Here is an 18,757-nt window from a genome sequence, read left to right as displayed (position 1 = left end):
ATGGAAACCCCTTTAAATATTTGTGGCCTGCCTTGCCATCTGTCTTGATCATCAAACATGCTGTGCTAGCATTGCCTAGGAGTGAGAAATAATTTGCCACCGGCAGACACATTTGTGCACCTCCTGAAAACTCAGTTTTGGGAACAACACCTTCCTGGCACCAAAAACGTTGAAGCACAGTCGCAAACCAGTTAGGGCCTGGGTTTCACAAGCTCGCTGGTAGTACCAAACTCATTCAAGAATGCACTTGCCACAAGTCGGAACACTTTCGGAGCCACGAGCATGAATGTCGTTCAAACATCCACAATGGTCTTGCCATTGCCATTGGGTCCCTACACTGAAGTACTTGGATAGAATCTGCATGTGTTTCCCTCCAACAGCGATTTTCTGGAGACCCACGTATGTATATTTTTGTGGTAGAAACTCTGCTTTCTCTGATTGGTACTACGTTGGTGGACTCATCAGCTACTCTCTCTCTCTCGCTCTCTCTCTGTCTCTCTAAATCTGATTTCTATGCTCAATTTGTGGATGATACATTTTTCTTTCTTGATGATCGTAACTCTTCTTTCAGATGTATTTTGAGTATCTTCAATGTCTTTGAGAGGGTGTTGGGGCATAAAATAAATACGGAGGAAATGTGGATTAACAAATATTAATGTCTGTTGAGTGATTTAGTGAGCAGTCTTCTGATGGAGGATGTGGGCTTTTGGATTGGACTTTGACTCATTTAGGGGTCTCTTTGGGGGGTAACCCTAGGCCACTAAGTTTTGGAACACAATAGTGGAAGAGTGGCCAAGAGGCTTGATGGTTGGAAGGGGGTTCTTTTTTCCCCTTGGGGGTAGAATCACCCTTATTCAGGCTGTTTATCTAGTATCCTGTTATATTATTTTTCTATTTTTAAGATTCTAGTGGGGATTGCATATAATATTGAGAAAATAATAAGAGATTTCTTATGGTCTGGAGTTGGGGGGGTTTTTGGGATCATTTAATAAGGTGGGAAGAGGTTTGCAGGTTTGAAATGGAGGGAGGGCTGGTTCTTGGAAATTTCATGTGTAAAAACATTGCTCTCTTAGCTAATTGGTTATGGTATTTTCCCCTAGAAGATCATTCCCTTTGGCATAAAGTGATTAGAAGTAAGTACGGGCTGGGTGAGAATGGGTGGGATACCAATGTTAGTTTCCTATGTTAATCAGAGAGTCAATGGTTATCTATTTCTTAGATTTATCACTTGTTTACTACGCACATTAATTTTGTGGTGGGGAGGGGGTTCTCAGATTTGTTTTTGGAGAGACCTGTAGTTGGGGAATGATGCTCTATCCACATCTGTTCCTCGTCTTTTTTGATTGAGCTCAGGGCAAGATAGTATGATTTCTTTCTTTGTGGTTGATTCGGTTAGCCCTCTAGTTTCTTGGAACTTTCATTTCAAAAGATCTCTAAATGATAGAGAGTTGATGAAACTTCCCTCTTTGTTGTTGTTATTGAACAATTGTCATCTTTCTTCACCTAGGGATACTAAGTCTTGGGCTTTGGATCATTCTTCTTGTAAATATTATTATTATTATTATTATTTAAAGTTTTTGACCCGTTTTAACTCTGTTTTCCTCTATATTAATCTATTTGGAAGGACAAAGCTCCTCCAAAAATTAAGGCTTTCATTGGGCTGACTCTGCTTAATCAAATCGATACTAATAATCTGTTGCAAATCAGGAGACCTTTGAAGGCCTTATGTCTAGATATTTGTGTGCTTTGTTATTTGAATTATGAAACATCATTTCATTTGTTCTTGCACTGTGATTTTGCTTATAGTATTTGGAATAAATTATTTGGTGTGTTGGGAGAAACTTGGGTTTGCCCAGCGTTTGTGGAAGGAATGTTGGCTATTTCTTTTGAGGGTTTTGGAAGATGGGAGGATAGGGCTGCACTTTGGAAATGTGGTATATTTGCAGTGTTGTGGGGATTATGGTTGGAGCTTAATGCACAGATTTTTTCAGGGAAAAATTAAATTGGCAATTTGGCAGTTGGTTTGGGAGAAGATTCAATACTTGGCCTCTTTATGGTGTGTTGGTGAAAGAAGAAACGATTGGAAAAAATATTTCTTTATTTTTTGTTCTTATGTACAATCCAATATATAATACAATTACCTATTCTAAACAAGGAAACAATTTCCTATTGAATAATATCAAATCCCCCATAATTACCCACTTTCCTAATTTGTATTTTATTTACAAAGATATTCGGGGTTGATATTTTAACACTCCCCCTCAAGTTGGATCATAAATATTAATCATCTCCAACTTGCTAATAAGACATCAAAGCTCTGTCGTCCCAAGCCTTTAGTGAGGATATCTGCAGTTTGTTCCTTGGTTGGTACATAAGTCATACACATAATTCCTTCTTCAATTTTTTCTTTGATGAAGTGTCTGTCTACCTCCACATGTTTAGTCTTGTCATGTTGGATTGGATTAAGAAAGATGCTAATAGCTGCCTTATTGTCACTGTAGAGTTTGATAGGAAGGTTCATAGGTACCCGTAATTCCTCCAATAGTTTTCGTAACCACAATCCTTCACAAATCCCTTGAGCGACTGCCCTGAATTCAGCTTTAGCACTATTACGAGCCACCACATTCTGTTTTTTGCTTCTCCAAGTCACGAGATTTCCCCAGAAGAATGTACAATATCCTGTGGTGGACCTTCTATTTTCCATTGATCCTGCCCAATCTGCATTTGTAAAGATCTCTACTTTCTTGCTTTCACATTTCTTAAAGAAGAGTCCTCTTCCCGAGGATCCCTTGAGATATCTAAGGATCTTGTATACAGCCTCGAAGTGAACTTCCTTTGGTGAATGCATGTGTTGACTTACTACACTGACTGCAAATGCAATATCTGGTCTAGTATGTGATAGGTAGATCAGTTTGCCAACCAATCTCTGATACCTCTCCTTTTCTACTGGTTTTCCACAATCTTCAACCCTCTTTACTGATCGGGGTTTCGCTGGGTTTGCACCCTAGCATGCCAGTTTAAACTAGGAGGTCGGTAACATACTTTTGCTTAGAAACACTAATCCCCTTTTTCGTTCTTGCCACTTCCATGCCCAAAAAATACCACATCTGTCCCAAGTCTTTAACTTCAAATTCAGTAGCCAGAACCTTCTTCAATCTCTCCATTTCTACAGTATCATCACCAGTAAGGATTATATCATCAACATACACTATTAGAATAGTTTTCTTACCTCCTTCAGACTATTGGAAGAATAGTGTATGGTCTGATTGCCCTTGTCGATACCCTTGATTCTTTAGTACCTTTGCGAATCTGTCGAACCACGCTCTCAGAGATTGTTTGAGGCCATATAACGATTTCTTTAGTTTACACACTCTGTTTTCTTCACCTGTTCTACTGAATCCTAGTGGTATAGTCATGTAAACTTCCTCTTCTAATTCTCCATTTAAGAAAGCATTTTTAATATCAAGTTGTTGTAGTGGCCAATCTAAATTGGCTACTAGGAATAAGAGAACCCGAATTGTATTTAAGTTTGCCACTGGTGCAAATGTCTCAGTATAATGAATGCCGTAGGTCTGTGTAAAACCTTTTGCAACAAGTTTGGCTATATCTTTCAACTGTTCCATCAGATTTACATTTCACTGTGAAAACCCATGTACAACCTACTGGCTTCTTCCCTTTCGGTAGATCTATCAACTTCCAAGTTCCATTTTTTTCTAGGGCTCACATTTCTTCCAAGACTGCCTCTCTCCATTCTGGTATTTCTAGAGCTTCCTGAATGTTTTTTGGTACTTTCATCCTATCAAGATTAGAGACAAACGCACGATATCCTGTAGACAAGCTTTTATAAGACATGTATTTCGACCAAGGATATTGAGTACATGACCTGGTTTGTTTTCTGATTGCAATAGGTAGATTGATATCATCAGGTGTAGAATTGTCAGAGGAAGACTCAATTACCAGATCAGGATAAGTCAAGGGCTCATGATTATTCGGAGCCATCACCCGTTCCAACGCTCTTGGTGCCTCAGGTATGAGATTCTTCCTCTCCTTTATTTTCGGCTTTCTTGAGTAAACCAGTATGTCTATGTTGTTTTGCTCTCCTGCATCTCCCCCTGAGGGTAAGTGTTCAGTTGTGTTTGGCGAGTCGGGAAGTAATGTAATGGAAGACTCAATAGATGGGTTAGGGAATGGAGTAACTGGAGTAACCGCAAATTCAGTAGTAAAAGGATCAAAGAACCGATCTTCACTCCATTTCTCCCCTTGAAAAGAGGGCTTTGGGAAATAAGGAGTGGTTTGAAAGAAAGTGACATCAAGACTAACGAACAGTCGTTTGGAGACCGGATCATAGCATTTGTAGCCTTTTTGGGTAGGTGAATAACCAAGGAAAACACATTTAATGGCACGAGGATCCAATTTATCGCGATGGCGTGCATGGACATGAACAAAAGCAGTACAACCAAAAATTTTCAGTGGGAGACTGGAAGGGAGTCGAGAGGTAGGAAAGTTTTCCTGAAATTTCTGAAGAGGGGTGACAAATGAGAGTGCTCGACTTGGCATTCGATTAATGAGATGTGTGGCTGTTAAGATGGCATCGCCCCAAAAATAATGTTTCATGTGGGTAGTAAACATTAAAGCCCGGGCTACTTCAAGTATATGTCTATTTTTTCGTTCAGCAACCCCATTTTGTTGAGGGGTATCCACACAAGAACTTTGATGAACAATCCCATGATCTTGAAGATAAGTTCCCAGGATGGTATTGAAATATTCCGTACCATGATCAGTACGTAGGATCTGAATATGAGTCTGGAACTGTGTATGAATCATGGTATGAAAATTGATGAAAATGGAGCGCACTTCAATTTTTTCTTTCAGTAAGTAGACCCAACAAAGACGAGTATGGTCTTCGATAAAGGTACAAACCATTTTGTATTGGTGTGATTTAGGGAACGTGAGGGACCCCATACATTACTGTGAAACATAGCAAATGGGCGAGATGGTTTGTATATGGATGATGGAAAAGAAGTACGACGATGTTTAGCAAGCTCACATACTTCACATTGAAGCTCAGAAGCCATTTTATTTGAACAAAGAGAAGGAAACAAACGTTTTAAATATTGAAAATTGGGATGACCCATCCGTGAATGCCATAACAAAAGTTCACTATTTCTAGAAGTAGATGCAGAATCACAAATTGCAGTATTACATAGTTCACTCAAACTTGCCTCCTCAAAGTAGTAGAGTCCTTCATATGCTTTAGCAGTGCCAATCGTCTTCCCCGATGATAGGTCCTTAAAAACACAATGAGAGGAAACAAATTTAGCGGAACAATTCGAGTCTTTTGTTAACTGACTGATAGATAACAGATTGCACGATAACTTAGGGACATGTAAGACTGATTGTAAAGTTAAGGAATCAGATATGCGAATACTTCCTTTTCCAGCAACTGGTGAGAGAGATCCATTTGCAATTTTTACCCTCAAATTCCTGGCATATGGTGAGTAGGATGAAAAATATTGATACGACCCAGTCATATGATCGGATGCACTCGAATCAATTATCCAAGGACATTTGTAACAAGATGTGGTTTTTAAAGCTGACAGATGATTACCTCGATGAGCTAGAGACCCAGAGGAAGACTGACCCGATGTTTGCATTGATGAAATCATCTTATATAACTGATCCAACTGTTCAGGACTGAATGCACTACTGGACAGGGTATTGTTGTTCTCTCCTTGTGATCTTTCAATTGATCCGCCAGTGCTGGCCTGGTACCCACGATTTTTTTGGTATTGTCTCGGTTTCTAGTCTGCCGGTTTTCTATGAATCTCCCAGCAGGTATTTTTTGAAGACCTGTTTTTCGGCAATGTTCTCACCATATTTTTCCTCTTTGTGGTTGTTGACTAGGTCCTCCTGGGCCTTTTAACGCAAGAGCTGAGGCATCCGGCCCAGCGTGTAGCCCATCTAATTTTTGGGCAGATACAGGTACAGCCGGGTCTAGCCCAGCGGATTCATTTTGAGGCTGCAACATCACCCGCCTCCTGTTCTCTTCCCTTCTGACCTCTGCAAAGACTTCTCGGGTTGAAGGGAGAGGTCGCCGGCCAAGGATTTGTCCCCTCACGTCGTTGAGCTCTCGATTCAGGCCAGCAAAAACTCGAAGACCCTCTCGTTTTCGAGCCTCCTTCGGTATCGCGTGCTATCTTCGGAGCACTCCCACTCCTCGTCGATGCTCAGATCGAGCTCCTGCCTGAGATGACTCATCTCCATGAAATACTCGATAACACCTCTCTCGCCTTGCCTCATCTGCCACAATCGGGTCTTGATGTCAAAGATTTGTGAGTAACTTTCGACATTGGAGTACGTCTCACGTACGGCTTCCCAGACCTCCTTCGTCGTCGGCAAAAACAAATAAATTTTTCCGATTGATGGTTGCATCGAATTGACGAGCCAGTTGTGACCATGGAGTTTTCGGACCTCCATCTTTGCAAGGCTACAGCATCGGAAGGGTCTGGTTTCCTTCGCTCACCGGTAAGATAACCAAGCTTTCCTTTTCCCTCATTCACCAGTTTCATGGATTAAGCCCATTCACGGAAATTTTTTCTGTTTAGCTTTTCCAATGAGAGTGGAAAGACTGTGTTATCATTCGTACCCCCACCGGACGTAACCTCTGAATCGTCGGTGATGTTTGCAAAGGAGGTAGAGCCTTTGCTGTCAGCCATCGTTTAGCTGGGTTTAAGAAACCCTAGCTCTGATACCATGAAAGAAGAAACGATTGGAAAAAATATTTCTTTATTTTTTGTTCTTATGTACAATCCAATATATAATACAATTACCTATTTTAAACAAGGAAACAAATTCTATTGAATAATATCAAATCCCCCATAATTACCCACTTTCCTAATTTGTATTTTATTTACAAAGATATTCGGGGTTGATATTTTAACAGTTGGCTTTGGATGCTTTAAGAGAGTTAACATTTTGGAAGTTCAGAGAGAATGGAGGAATCTTGTTCTTTGATATTTCCTAGTATTTATGTAATTTTTCTAGTTTCTTTTTTCTAGTTTTTTTTCCCAGAATTTTGACGGGAAATGTCTTCTTCTCCTTTTTTAAAATTCTTCTCTTAATAATGAAATCTCTTCTTCTGCTGTCAAAAAAGAAAAAAAAAAAAAAATTCAAACAGATTCTCCATAAATGACTAAGCAACTGTATAACAAAGGGTATGCCCTGTGCAGTAAGAGGCAAATAAATCAGCCCCCCAATCAACTTTCCATACGGAGGCGTTTCTTCAAAATTAGATCTACTATCTCTAGATAACTTCACATTTGGGTGTATGTGAGTGATTTAGCTCCTGAAATGCCTGTATCGTATAGAGCAAGTCTAGAATATATTTTTGTTGAGACAAATGGCACTTTACAACTTCAACACCAAGAAAATGCTGAAGGGTTTCAGGTCTTTTTTTCAAATTATGTCTGAAGCCAACAGTTAACATTTGCAATCCTACTGAAGTCATTGTTTGTGATAATGATATCATCAATTTAAGCCAACATAGCACCACATGTGTCTTTTTCTTCAGGACAAAAGCAAAATTGTCAGAGTGGCATTGTATAAAGTCAAAATCAGAAACTACCACGCTGAATTTGTCAAATCAGGCCCTCAGATTGAATAAGCCGATAAACAGCCAAAAATCTTAAGTTGTTAGGTTGTGAGCCAACAATGTTTTATCAAGCTTTAACACTACCTTGCACATGCAGCCAATTGCACATGTAGAAATAAGCAAACGACAAATGACCACCACACAATAAACACAGGCAACAAAACTATTAACTAGGACTTCGTGGCAACCATAGCTTTGATACCATGTTAGATTACTACTTTACCTTAAAGCTTAAGCTGTTAGGTTGTGAGCCAACAATGTATATCAAGCTTTAACAGCAACTTATAAACCTTACTGAGCCACAGACCTGGGGGTTGCACCATGTAAAATGATTAACAATCAATGCCATACATCTGGATATATTCCTTGGCCACCAATCAGGCTTTCATCCTTTCAATAGAATCATCAGGATTAGAATGAATAGTATACACCTAGTGAATGATAACTAACGCCTTACCATAAGGGATATCCACCAGTTCCCTTGTCCCTTGGGCCTTGAGAAGTTAGCGTCTCCATTTCTACATCCATCACATGTTTCCAACCAAAATTAGTAAGATCCTCAACATGTGAAGAAGGGAGATAAACAAAGGAAATAGACAAAAGAATGCCCATTGCAGGGAAAATGAAGTAGCGGAAGCCTTGAATTCTATATTGAATTGATTTTTCATATGTACATCCCAATCTTATATAATACAATCACCTATTCTAAACAAGGAAACAATCCCCTTACTGAATAATATCAAATGCCCTACATTTACCCACTTTCCTAATTTGTTTATTATTTACATTGATACTTGAGATTTTAACACTCCCCCTCAAGTTGGATCATAAATATTAATCATCCCCAACTTGCTAATGAGATCATCAGAATTCTGTCATCCCAACCCTTTAGTGAAAATATCTACAGTTTGTTCCTTGGTAGGTACATAAGTCATACAAATAATTCCTTCTTCAACTTTCTCTTTGATAAAGTGTCTGTCCACTTCCACATGTTTAGTCCTATCATGTTAAACTGGATTGAGAGAGATGCTGATAACTGCCTTATTGTCATAATAGAGTTTGATAGGAAATTTCACCGGGACCTATAATTCTTCCAAGAGTTTTCATAACTACAGTCCTTCACATATCCCTTGAGCAACTGCCCTGAATTCATCTTCAGCACTACTACGAGCCACCACATTCTGTTTTTTGCTTCTCCAAGTTACCAGATTTCCCTAGATAAATGTGCAATAACCTGTGGTGGACCTTCTATCTTTCACTGATCTTGCCCAATCTGCATCTGTAAAGATCTCTACTTCCTTGCTTTCACATTTCTTAAAGAAGAGTCCTCTCCTCGGGGATTCCTTGAGATATCGAAGGATCTTGTACACGGCATCTAAGTGGGCTTCTTTTATTGAATGCATGTGTTGGCTTACTACATTAACTGCAAATGCAATATCTGGTCTAGTATGTGATAGGTAGATTAGCTTGCCAACCAATCTCTGATACCTTTCCTTTTCAACTGGTATTCCACAGTCTTAAACCCTCTTTACCGCTTCAATCGGGGTTTCGCTGTGTTTGCATCCAAGCATGCCAGTTTCAATTAGGAGATCAGTAACATACTTTCGATGAGAAACACTAATTCCCTTTCTCGTTTTTGCCACTTCCATGCCCAAAAAATACCGCATTTGTCCCAAGTCTTTAACTTCAAATTTAGCAGCCAGAACTTTCTTCAATCTCTCCATCTCTACTGTATCATCACTAGTAAGGATTATATCATCAACATACATTATTGGAATTGTTCTCTTACCTCTTTCAGACTGTTGGAAGAATAGGGTATGATCTGATTGCCCTTGTCGATAACCTTGATTCTTTATTACTTTTGCAAATTTGTCGAACCATGCTCTGGGAGATTGTTTGAGTCCATACAAGGACTTCTTGAGTTTACACACTTTGTTTTCTTCACCTTTCCCACTGAATCCTGGTGGTATAGTCATGTATACTTCTTCTTCTAACTTGCCATTTAAAAAAACATTCTTAATATCAAGTTGTTGTAGTGGTCAATCTAAGTTGGCTGCCAAGGATAAGAGGACCCGAACTGTATTTATGTTTGCCATTGGTGCAAATGTTTCCGTATAGTCAATGTCGTAAGTCTGTGTAAATTCTTTTGCAACAAGTATGACTTTATATCTTTCAACTGTCCCATTTAGATTTATATTCCACTTTGAAGACCCATTTACAACCCACTGGCTTCTTCCCTCTCGGCAAATTTATCAACTCCCAAGTTCCATTTGTTTTTAGGGCCCGCATTTCCTCCATGACTACCTCTCTCCATTTAGGTATTTCTAGAGCTTCCTGAATGTTCTGTGGAATTCTCATCCTGTCAAGGTTAGAGACAAAAGCACGATATCCTGTGGACAAGCTTTTATAAGACATGTATTTAGACCAGGGGTATTGAGTACATGATCTGGTTTGTTTTTTGATTGCAATAGGTAAATTGATATCGTCAGGTATAGGACTATTAGAAGAAAGTTCAATTACCAGATCAGGATTGGGAGTTGACTCATGGTTATTCGGAGCCATCACCAGTTCCAACGCTCTTGGTGCCTTAGGTATGAGATTCTCCCTGTTCTTTGTGTTCGGCTTTCTTGAGTAAATAAGTATGTCTGCATTGTTTTGCTTTCCTGTATCTTCCCCTGAGGTTAAGTGTTCTGTTGTGTTTGGCAGGTCAGGAAGTGATGCAATGAAAGACTCGATAGATGGGTCAAGGAATGAAGCAACGGGAGGCTCAATAGGTGATAAGGGTTCAGATGACGCAGATTCAGTAGTAAAGAGGTCAAAGAATCGATCTTCACTCCATTTCTCCCCCTAAAGAGAGGGCTTTGGGAAATAAGGAGTGGTTTCAAAGAAAGTAACATCAAGACTAACAAACAGCCTTTTTGAGACAGGATCATAGCATTTGTAGCCTTTCTGGGCAGGGGAATAACCAAGGAAGACACATTGAACGGCACTGGGATCCAATTTATCCCGGTGGTGTGCATGAACATTAACAAAAGCAATACAACTAAAGATTTTCAGTGGGAGACTGGAGAGGAGTCGAGAGGTAGGAAAAATGTTCTTGAAATTTATGAAGAGGGGTGACAAAGGAAAGTACTCGACTCGGCATTCGATTAATGAGATGTGTGGCTGTTAAGATGGCATCGCCCAAAAAATAGTTTTTCATGTTGGTAGTGAACATTAATGCCTGGGCTACTTCAAGTATATGTCTATTTTTTTCGTTCAGCAACCCCATTTTGTTGAGGGGTATCCACACAAGAACTCTGATGAACAATCCCATTTTCTTGAAGATAAGTTCTCAGAATAGTATTAAAATATTCGTACCATTATTAGTACGTAAAATTTGAATATGAGTCTGGAACTGTGTATGAATCATGGAATGAAAACTGATGAAATGGAGCGGACTTCAGTTTTGTCTGTTAGCAAGTAAACCCAACAAAGACGAGTGTGGTCATCAATAAAGGTAACGAACCATTTTGTATTGGTGCGATTGAGGGGACGTGAGGGACCCCACAAATCACTGTGAATCATAGTAAATGGACGAGATGATTTGTATATGGATGATGGGAAAGAAGTACGACGGTGTTTTGCAAGCTCACACACTTCACATTGAAACTTAGAAGACATTTTATTTGAACAAATAGAAGGAAACAAACGTTTTAAATATTGGAAATTTGGATGACCTATCCTTGAATGCCATAACAAAAGTTCACCATCTCTAGAAATAGATGCGGAATCACAAATTGCAGTATTACATAGTTTACTCAAGCTTGCCTCCTCAAAGTAGTAGAGGCCCTCATACGCCTTAGCAGTGCCAATCGTTTTCCTTGATGATAGGTCCTGAAAAACACAATGAGATGAAACAAATTTAGCAGAACAATTTGAGTCTTTTGTTAATTGGCTAATGGATAACAGGTTGTAAGATAACTTAGGAACATGTAGGACAGATTGCAAAGTTATAGAGTCAGATATGCGAATACTTCCTTTACCAGCAACTGGTGAGAGAGAACCATATGCAATTTTTACTCTCAAATTCCCAACATATGGTGAGTAGGATGAAAACAATTGATAAGAACTAGTCATATGATCAGATGCACCCGAGTCAATTATCTATGGAGATTTGTAACAGGATGTAGTATTTATAGCTGATAAATAATTACCTCGGTGAGCCAGGGAACTAGAGGAAGACTGATCCGATGTTTGAATTGACGAAATCATTTTATATAGCTGATCTAACTGCTCAAGACTGAATGAAAACGATAAAATCGTTTTATGTATGATATGCCTCAACACACAAATCCCTTTTTAACCAAAACTTTCAAGTAAAGATAAATTCAAACTGTTTTGGAATAAACTAGGGTTCTTGGTTCACTTTGCAAAAATGCACACTTATATAATTGAAGTGAACTAGTTAGCAAAAACTTTGTCTTGAATATACACTCAATCAAAATCACAAAGTTTTATTTCATGTACTCAATCACAAAACTGAGTATATTAATTTGCAGAAAATATCCCTCAATTAAAATTATAGTTCTACGTACCAAGGATATTAAATCAAGCTCTAATGTATCTAAAGATAGATCCTTTTGGAAACCACACACTTGAATCAAACCTTTCAATCAATCACACACCATAAATCAAATAATGATCTTGTTTAAAATAGCCTTATGTATGTATGGGTACTTTCAAGATCACCCTTTTAATCAATACTAGATTTTTCAATAATAGGCTCTTTGAGAAAATATATGTATATTTATATTCTCTTGAATCAAAATTTAATCTACCAAGTTAGATAAACTTTCTTAAGTAATGATCTCTTAGAAAATTAATTTTTGTACGAATAGGCACACTCAAAATCAATACTTTTCAATACTAGTCAAGAACAAGCAATGAATGAGATGTAAAGTTCACAAGACTAATATTTTGAAAGATCAAACCTCAATACTAGATTGAAGTACAGTAGAGTAAACAAGTTCCCTTTGAAAAACTGATTTGATTTGCCCAAGCTTGAAGAGTTGAGATTGATGTATATGCGATCGAATAGCACTAAGAGTAGATAATCAACAATCTTGCAACAAGGTGTGTTCTTCTCTTTCTTGTGAGTCTAACTTCTTTTCTAGGGTTTAGATATTCATAATATATAGTATATTACCCTTAGGATTGATCTCAGCCGTTGGATCAATAAGATACCTCGCATGTCTTTTTAATAAAGAACTGATTTTTAGGTTTTCCCGCGAGTTCAAGCAACCAAACTCGACTTCAGGCTCCTAAATTGGCAACTTCAGGCGCCTGAGGTTCCAAGGTTAGGCGACCGAGGTACCTCTGCCAGGTTCTATCTTTCCCCTTTAATTCTTCAGGCTACCGAAGAAATTCTTCAGGCGCCCGAGGATAACTTCAGGCTACCGAAGTCCCCTTGTTCACACATATTCATTTCCAGTTTAAAATTCTACTTTGATTCTTTGCTTGGGTCTTTTATAAAACAAGCTTTCCATGATTTTAAAAACATTTCTAAGCCCATGTATGTACTCTAATGATCTACATGAAATGCATGAAACCTAAAATCATTTTAAGTGGTATTGAGCCTCAAGATAAATCACACGAAAATGTAAGTACATGAGTTCTAAATACCCATTCCCAAAACATTCTTGACCTTTGCCACTTGCATCTTGATTCTCATACTCTTTGAGTTCCATGGTGCTTTCTAAAATGTATAATCTTTACTTTATGGCATCCATGATTCGTTATCTTTCCATGCATGCTCAGTGTAAGTCCTGTTCACAAACTCAATGCACAGATCAAATATCAAGTGATTTGTCCTTATCAAAAACCGGATTGAACTCATAGAGTCAACATGCTGTGTTATCTAGCCCATTCAAACCCCCAGCAGATGTGGCCTCTGAGTCGTCGTCGATATTTTTAGAAGAGGTCGACCCTCTGCTGTTGACCGTTGGCCATAGTTAGCTAAGGTTGAGAAATCCTAGCTCTGATACCATGTAAGTGGAAGCCTCGAATTCTATAATGAATTGATTTTTCATATGTACATCCCAATCTTATATAATACAATCACCTATTCTAAACAAGGAAACAATCCCCTTACCGAATAATATCAAATCCCCCACATTTACCCACTTTCCTAATTTGCTTATTATTTACAATGATACTTGAGATTTTAACAGATCTCTAGAATCAAAATCCTATATGGTAGAGGACTGAATTGATAGCTGCATAGCTGCAATCATGATTTTGAAATGTGATCAGGGGATGTGGGAGAGTACGTGGCAGGAAGGGGTCATTTTGGTTGTGAATTTTTTCATGCACACCCAACAATGCACAAATTGAAGAATAAGCATGTAATATTTTAAAATTTGGGTCTTGTTTCAGGTGGGAAACTTCCATGGAAAAAGAAAAAATATTAGTGAAGTTGGAATCCTGAAATGTGAAAATTATTCATATGTATATTATATGTATCTGCTATGAAAAGGATAATGTAGTATGCAGTAATGTAGAGAAAATAATTTTATAAAGGACAAATTTTATAATGTCTGCTCTTCAAATGGTGGTGTGTAGTTAATGTGTTCTGGCACTCACTTATTTTTTGGTTTGTATTCTTTAAGTTATTTGTTATAATGATTAATGATTATTTTACAAGTTGTTTCTTTAGAGAGAGAATCATGTTACCCAAAATTTTAGGTTATTTCTTCACTGAGAGAAGCTGGGCTTGAATCATCCAACTTAATCCTTGGGGTTGACTTCACAAAGAGCAATGAGTGGACAGGTCATCCTGCCCATAGAAAATTTTATGGTTTTAATTTTTTAAACTTTCTAGGTAGGAAGAAAATTCATTGTACTTAAATAATTGCAGGCCGATATTCATTCAATAGGAAAAGCCTTCATGCAGTTGGTGGCAGACCTAATCCATATGAGCAAGCGATCTCTATAATTGGCCGCACTTTATTTTCATTTGATGAAGACAACTTGATACCTTGCTTTGGATTTGGTGATGGTTAGTTCTGCCTGTTTTTATAATTTTTTTCCAGAAAACTATATGTTGTAACTTTTCCTTTTGTTGGTTATCTAATGAGTTTTTCTTTTGTAGCATCAACAAATGATCACTCCGTGTTCAGCTTTTACCCAGAAGATCGATATTGTTGTGGCTTTGAGGAAGCCCTTGGGCGATATAGAGAAATTGTTCCTCACATAAAATTGTCAGGTTATTTACAATTATTTCCTTTTCTTTCCCTCATTGGTTGATTTGCATTGATATATATATATATATATATATATATATATATATATATATTTGTTTTTATCACTTCTTCAACTGGAGAATTTGTCATGTCTGAGCTTTTACGCTTGCAGTATAGTAAGAGTGATTTTCATTTTTAAAATAATAAGGATTGACAAATACCTTTCCAATGAATATTTCATGTTTTCTGAAAACTTAAAAATGAACAAAATTCCACTCCCATTGGATCAGGAGGTGTTTATCTGGATTTTCTCTTTAAAGAAATTAGTCTGACCTAATTATAACCATGAAGGGTTAGGAATTTTTTATGGTGCCATGGGCCAATATGAAATGTTTTTTTCTTGAAAATGTTTTGATCTACCCTCCACCCTCTTCAAGTGGCATAATATTTCTGTATATGAAGATTATAAAAGGTTTTGTGTAAGACGCAAGGAAAATTCTTTCTCAGAACAAGGACAGGACACAAGGGTATGGATTTATTTTCCAAAAATAAAAAACCACATTGACCAAAATTTGTTCTGTCATGCTAGCCTATTTTCTTTGAATTTCAGTGAAATGGGTATCCTAGCTAAAAGATTGGTCATGATAACTGTTTTTTTCCCTTAACTTCTTCAGTTTGGGAATGAAACTTCTGTGTTCATCTTAAATGCCTTGATGTGTTGTCCGTGCATAGGAATTTGAAAACAAGTAACATCACTCTCTTCCTTTCCAATGCAAGATAGAGGTTTTGAGTGGATAATTGGTTCTACTTACTAATTAAACATGAGGCAATGCTTTGAAATGATCAGGGAAAAATTTAGGTGTTTAATTTTTGTACATTGAGGATTGAACGCGTCAGTACTTTTCAGCAGCTAAATGGGGTAATTTTTACTTACTTGTAGTTTATTATAGACTTGCTTCAGTTTTGTTCGCTATGTTTCATAAAGGTTTTTTAAAAAATAATTCAGATTCTTATGGTTAATAAAGGTTCAAGTGATTTATATGGCATGACTTATCTGCTAATTACAGCACCTTACTAATTTTAAGTGTAATGTTAGGCGAATTAGATTTGTAGGTTGTCTCCTTATTTTTTCTCACTGGACAACAATGTTTATTTGTATAATTTGGGATTGAATAGTTTTTGATTCTTGGGAGGCATTATTTGCCAAATCAATTCGTCAACTGGCTTCGTCAAATTCAGGACCAGAAATTGTCCTATTCTGGAATGTCTGAACATAATACCATTTTTATGAAACGTGACACATTTTTTTTGGCATTCACAATGCAAATAAAATTAACTTGAAGTGGTAGTTATGTTTGCTTTTGGGCAGTCCATTTTTGTGAATCCCAGTTTTTTGGGTCCATGAATGTAGATATATGGATGTGCATATATGATCATGATACTTTTATTCCCCTTATTCTCAAAATGAATTTTCTTACAATGCAGGTCCAACTTCATTTGCCCCAATAATTGATGCATCAATTGACATTGTGGAGAGAAACAACAGGCAATATCATGTTCTTGTCATTGTTGCTGATGGGCAGGTGCAAGATTTGTGATATTTACATCATTAATTATTGATTTTATAACTTTTAGTTACTTTTTATGTTATTTATAAAATGTTTCAAATAGGTTACTAGGAGTCCTGATGTCCCACCGGGAAGATTTAGTCCACAAGAGCAAGCAACTATCAACTCCATAGTAGCTGCTAGGTAAAGCAGTCTTTTTTTTGTAGCATTGAATTATTGTTCTGCTGTACTCCAAATCTGAATCAGTTGCATTTTCGTAATAGCCAATATCCTCTATCAATTATTTTAGTTGGTGTGGGGGATGGACCATGGGATGCAATGCTACTTTTTGACGATAACATCCCTCAACGCTTATTTGATAACTTTCAGGTATTAAACTGCTTGTTTATTTTAAATCTGCAATCCATGAGATTCTATCTAAAATTTTTTGACATTGTGATCGAGTCATTGACAAATTAATGAATTGTTATATAGTAAGGATGAGTTTTGTGTACAAATTGGTGATAACATTGTGTTTCTTGGTTTATTTTAAATCTACAACTCAGAATATTCTATCTAAAATTTGTGACATTGTGATTGAGGCATTTGACTAATTAATGAAATTTTATATAGTAAGAATGAGTTTTGTCTACTATTGGTGATGGTTAATGGTCATTTAGCTTTATTAATGTTGAATAATTGGGTAAAATGGAAGACCTAGGCTCAATGATAGGTCTCTCCCTCTATTTATAATATATGTCAAGTACAATAATAATGACAATAATACCCTTACTAACTCACGCTTATTACTAAAAAAACTCCTAACACATAATATAAAGCTAAATGACTAAATAACCATTAGCACTCCCCCTCAAGCTTGAGCATGTATATCATATGCTGCCAGCTTGTTACAAATCAATTTCACATGAACAGCTCCGGAGGCTTTAGTGAACATATCAGCAAGCTGAAACTCAGGCTTCACATGAGTGGTTGTAATGACCTTCTGTACAAGTTCAATCAACTTTAATGTGCTTTGTCCACTCATGGAAGACCGGGTTGGAGGCAATATGAATAGCAACTCAATTATCACTCATCAACTCCATAGGCTAAAAATGTGGAAAACCTAGTTCTTTCAACATGCTTTTCAACCAAACAAGTTCACGTGTAGTGTGCGCTGTAGTCCTATAGTCCGACTCAACACTTGACTTGGCCACCACAGTTTGTTTCTTACTTTTCCAATACACTAAATTACCTCCAAAAAAGATACAATACCTGGTTGTGGAACTTCGGTCGGAAGGTGACTTGGCCTCATTTGCATCTGTATATCCCTGAATATGAGTGTGATTTCAATCCTGATATAAGAGACCTCTCCCTGGTGCACCTTTGAGATATCTCTCAAAATGCAAATTACTGCATCCTAGTGGCTTGTTCTCTGGAAATCGAGAAATTAGTCCACAACACTTGTTGTGTAGTATATATCTGGTTGAGTGACTGTAAGATAATTCAACTTTCTAACAAGTCTTCGGTACTAACCTGGGTTAGGCGACAAATAACCGATATCTGACACGTACTATTGGGATCCATTGGTGTATCAACAGGTTTGGATCCCCATAGCCTCGTCTCATCTAAAAGATCAAGAACATACTTTGTGACAAGACAGTTCCTGTACGAGATCTCGATACTTCTATACCCAAGAAGTACTTCAATGGTCTTAATGCCTTGGTCTTAAAATTACTTTGTAGGAAAAGATTTAGGTTCTGGATGCCTCGATTGTCGTCACTAGTGATCAGAATGTTATCCAAATACATAATAAGCAAAATCCTACTAGATAGACTATGACGATAAAATGTAAAGTGATCTATTGCACACTGATGGAGGCCAAACTCAAGTACTACAACACTAAAACGACCAAACTATACTCTTGGAGATTGTTTTAATCCCTATAATGATTTCTTAAGCCTACATATTGAGCCTAACTCCCTTTGAGCAACAAACCTAGATGGCTGCTCCATATATACCTCCTCATGAATATCACCATGTAGGAAAGCATTCTTCACATCTAGCAGATGTAGAGGCCTATGACAAGTGGTGGCTAAAGAGATGAAGAAATGTACTGAGGCAAGTTTAGCAACTAGAGAGAATCTGTCTGAATAATCCAAGGCACACACCGAGTATACCATTTAGCAACAAGGCGAGCCTTCAAATGAGTTACAAAACCATTAGGATTGACTTTCACATTGTACACCTAGCAACAACCAACCATAGACTTATCAGGAGGAAGAGGTACCAAGTCCCAAGTATCATTATTACGTGGGTGGAGAAGGCGAGCCAAAGTA

The 18,757-nt window shown here is 37.6% G+C and overlaps 1 protein-coding gene across 4 annotated transcripts in view; it reads left to right on the top strand.

The window, feature by feature from the left end:
• Positions 1 to 18,757, top strand: part of LOC131150790 (E3 ubiquitin-protein ligase RGLG3) — a 44,457-nt gene that overhangs the window by 13,492 nt on the left and 12,208 nt on the right. For all 4 annotated transcript variants that reach the window (XM_058101755.1, XM_058101763.1, XM_058101771.1 and 1 more), the window contains exons 3-8: positions 14,378 to 14,462; positions 14,550 to 14,690; positions 14,784 to 14,897; positions 16,360 to 16,457; positions 16,546 to 16,625; positions 16,706 to 16,811. In XM_058101755.1, coding sequence (XP_057957738.1) covers positions 14,378 to 14,462; positions 14,550 to 14,690; positions 14,784 to 14,897; positions 16,360 to 16,457; positions 16,546 to 16,625; positions 16,706 to 16,811 — 624 coding nt within the window. The remainder of the gene's footprint in view (positions 1 to 14,377; positions 14,463 to 14,549; positions 14,691 to 14,783; positions 14,898 to 16,359; positions 16,458 to 16,545; positions 16,626 to 16,705; positions 16,812 to 18,757) is intronic.

The sequence above is a fragment of the Malania oleifera genome, chromosome 1, assembly GCF_029873635.1.
Source record: "Malania oleifera isolate guangnan ecotype guangnan chromosome 1, ASM2987363v1, whole genome shotgun sequence".
In the NCBI taxonomy this organism is placed as follows: Eukaryota; Viridiplantae; Streptophyta; class Magnoliopsida; order Santalales; family Ximeniaceae; genus Malania; species Malania oleifera.
This window is presented reverse-complemented; position numbering and strand designations above follow the sequence as displayed.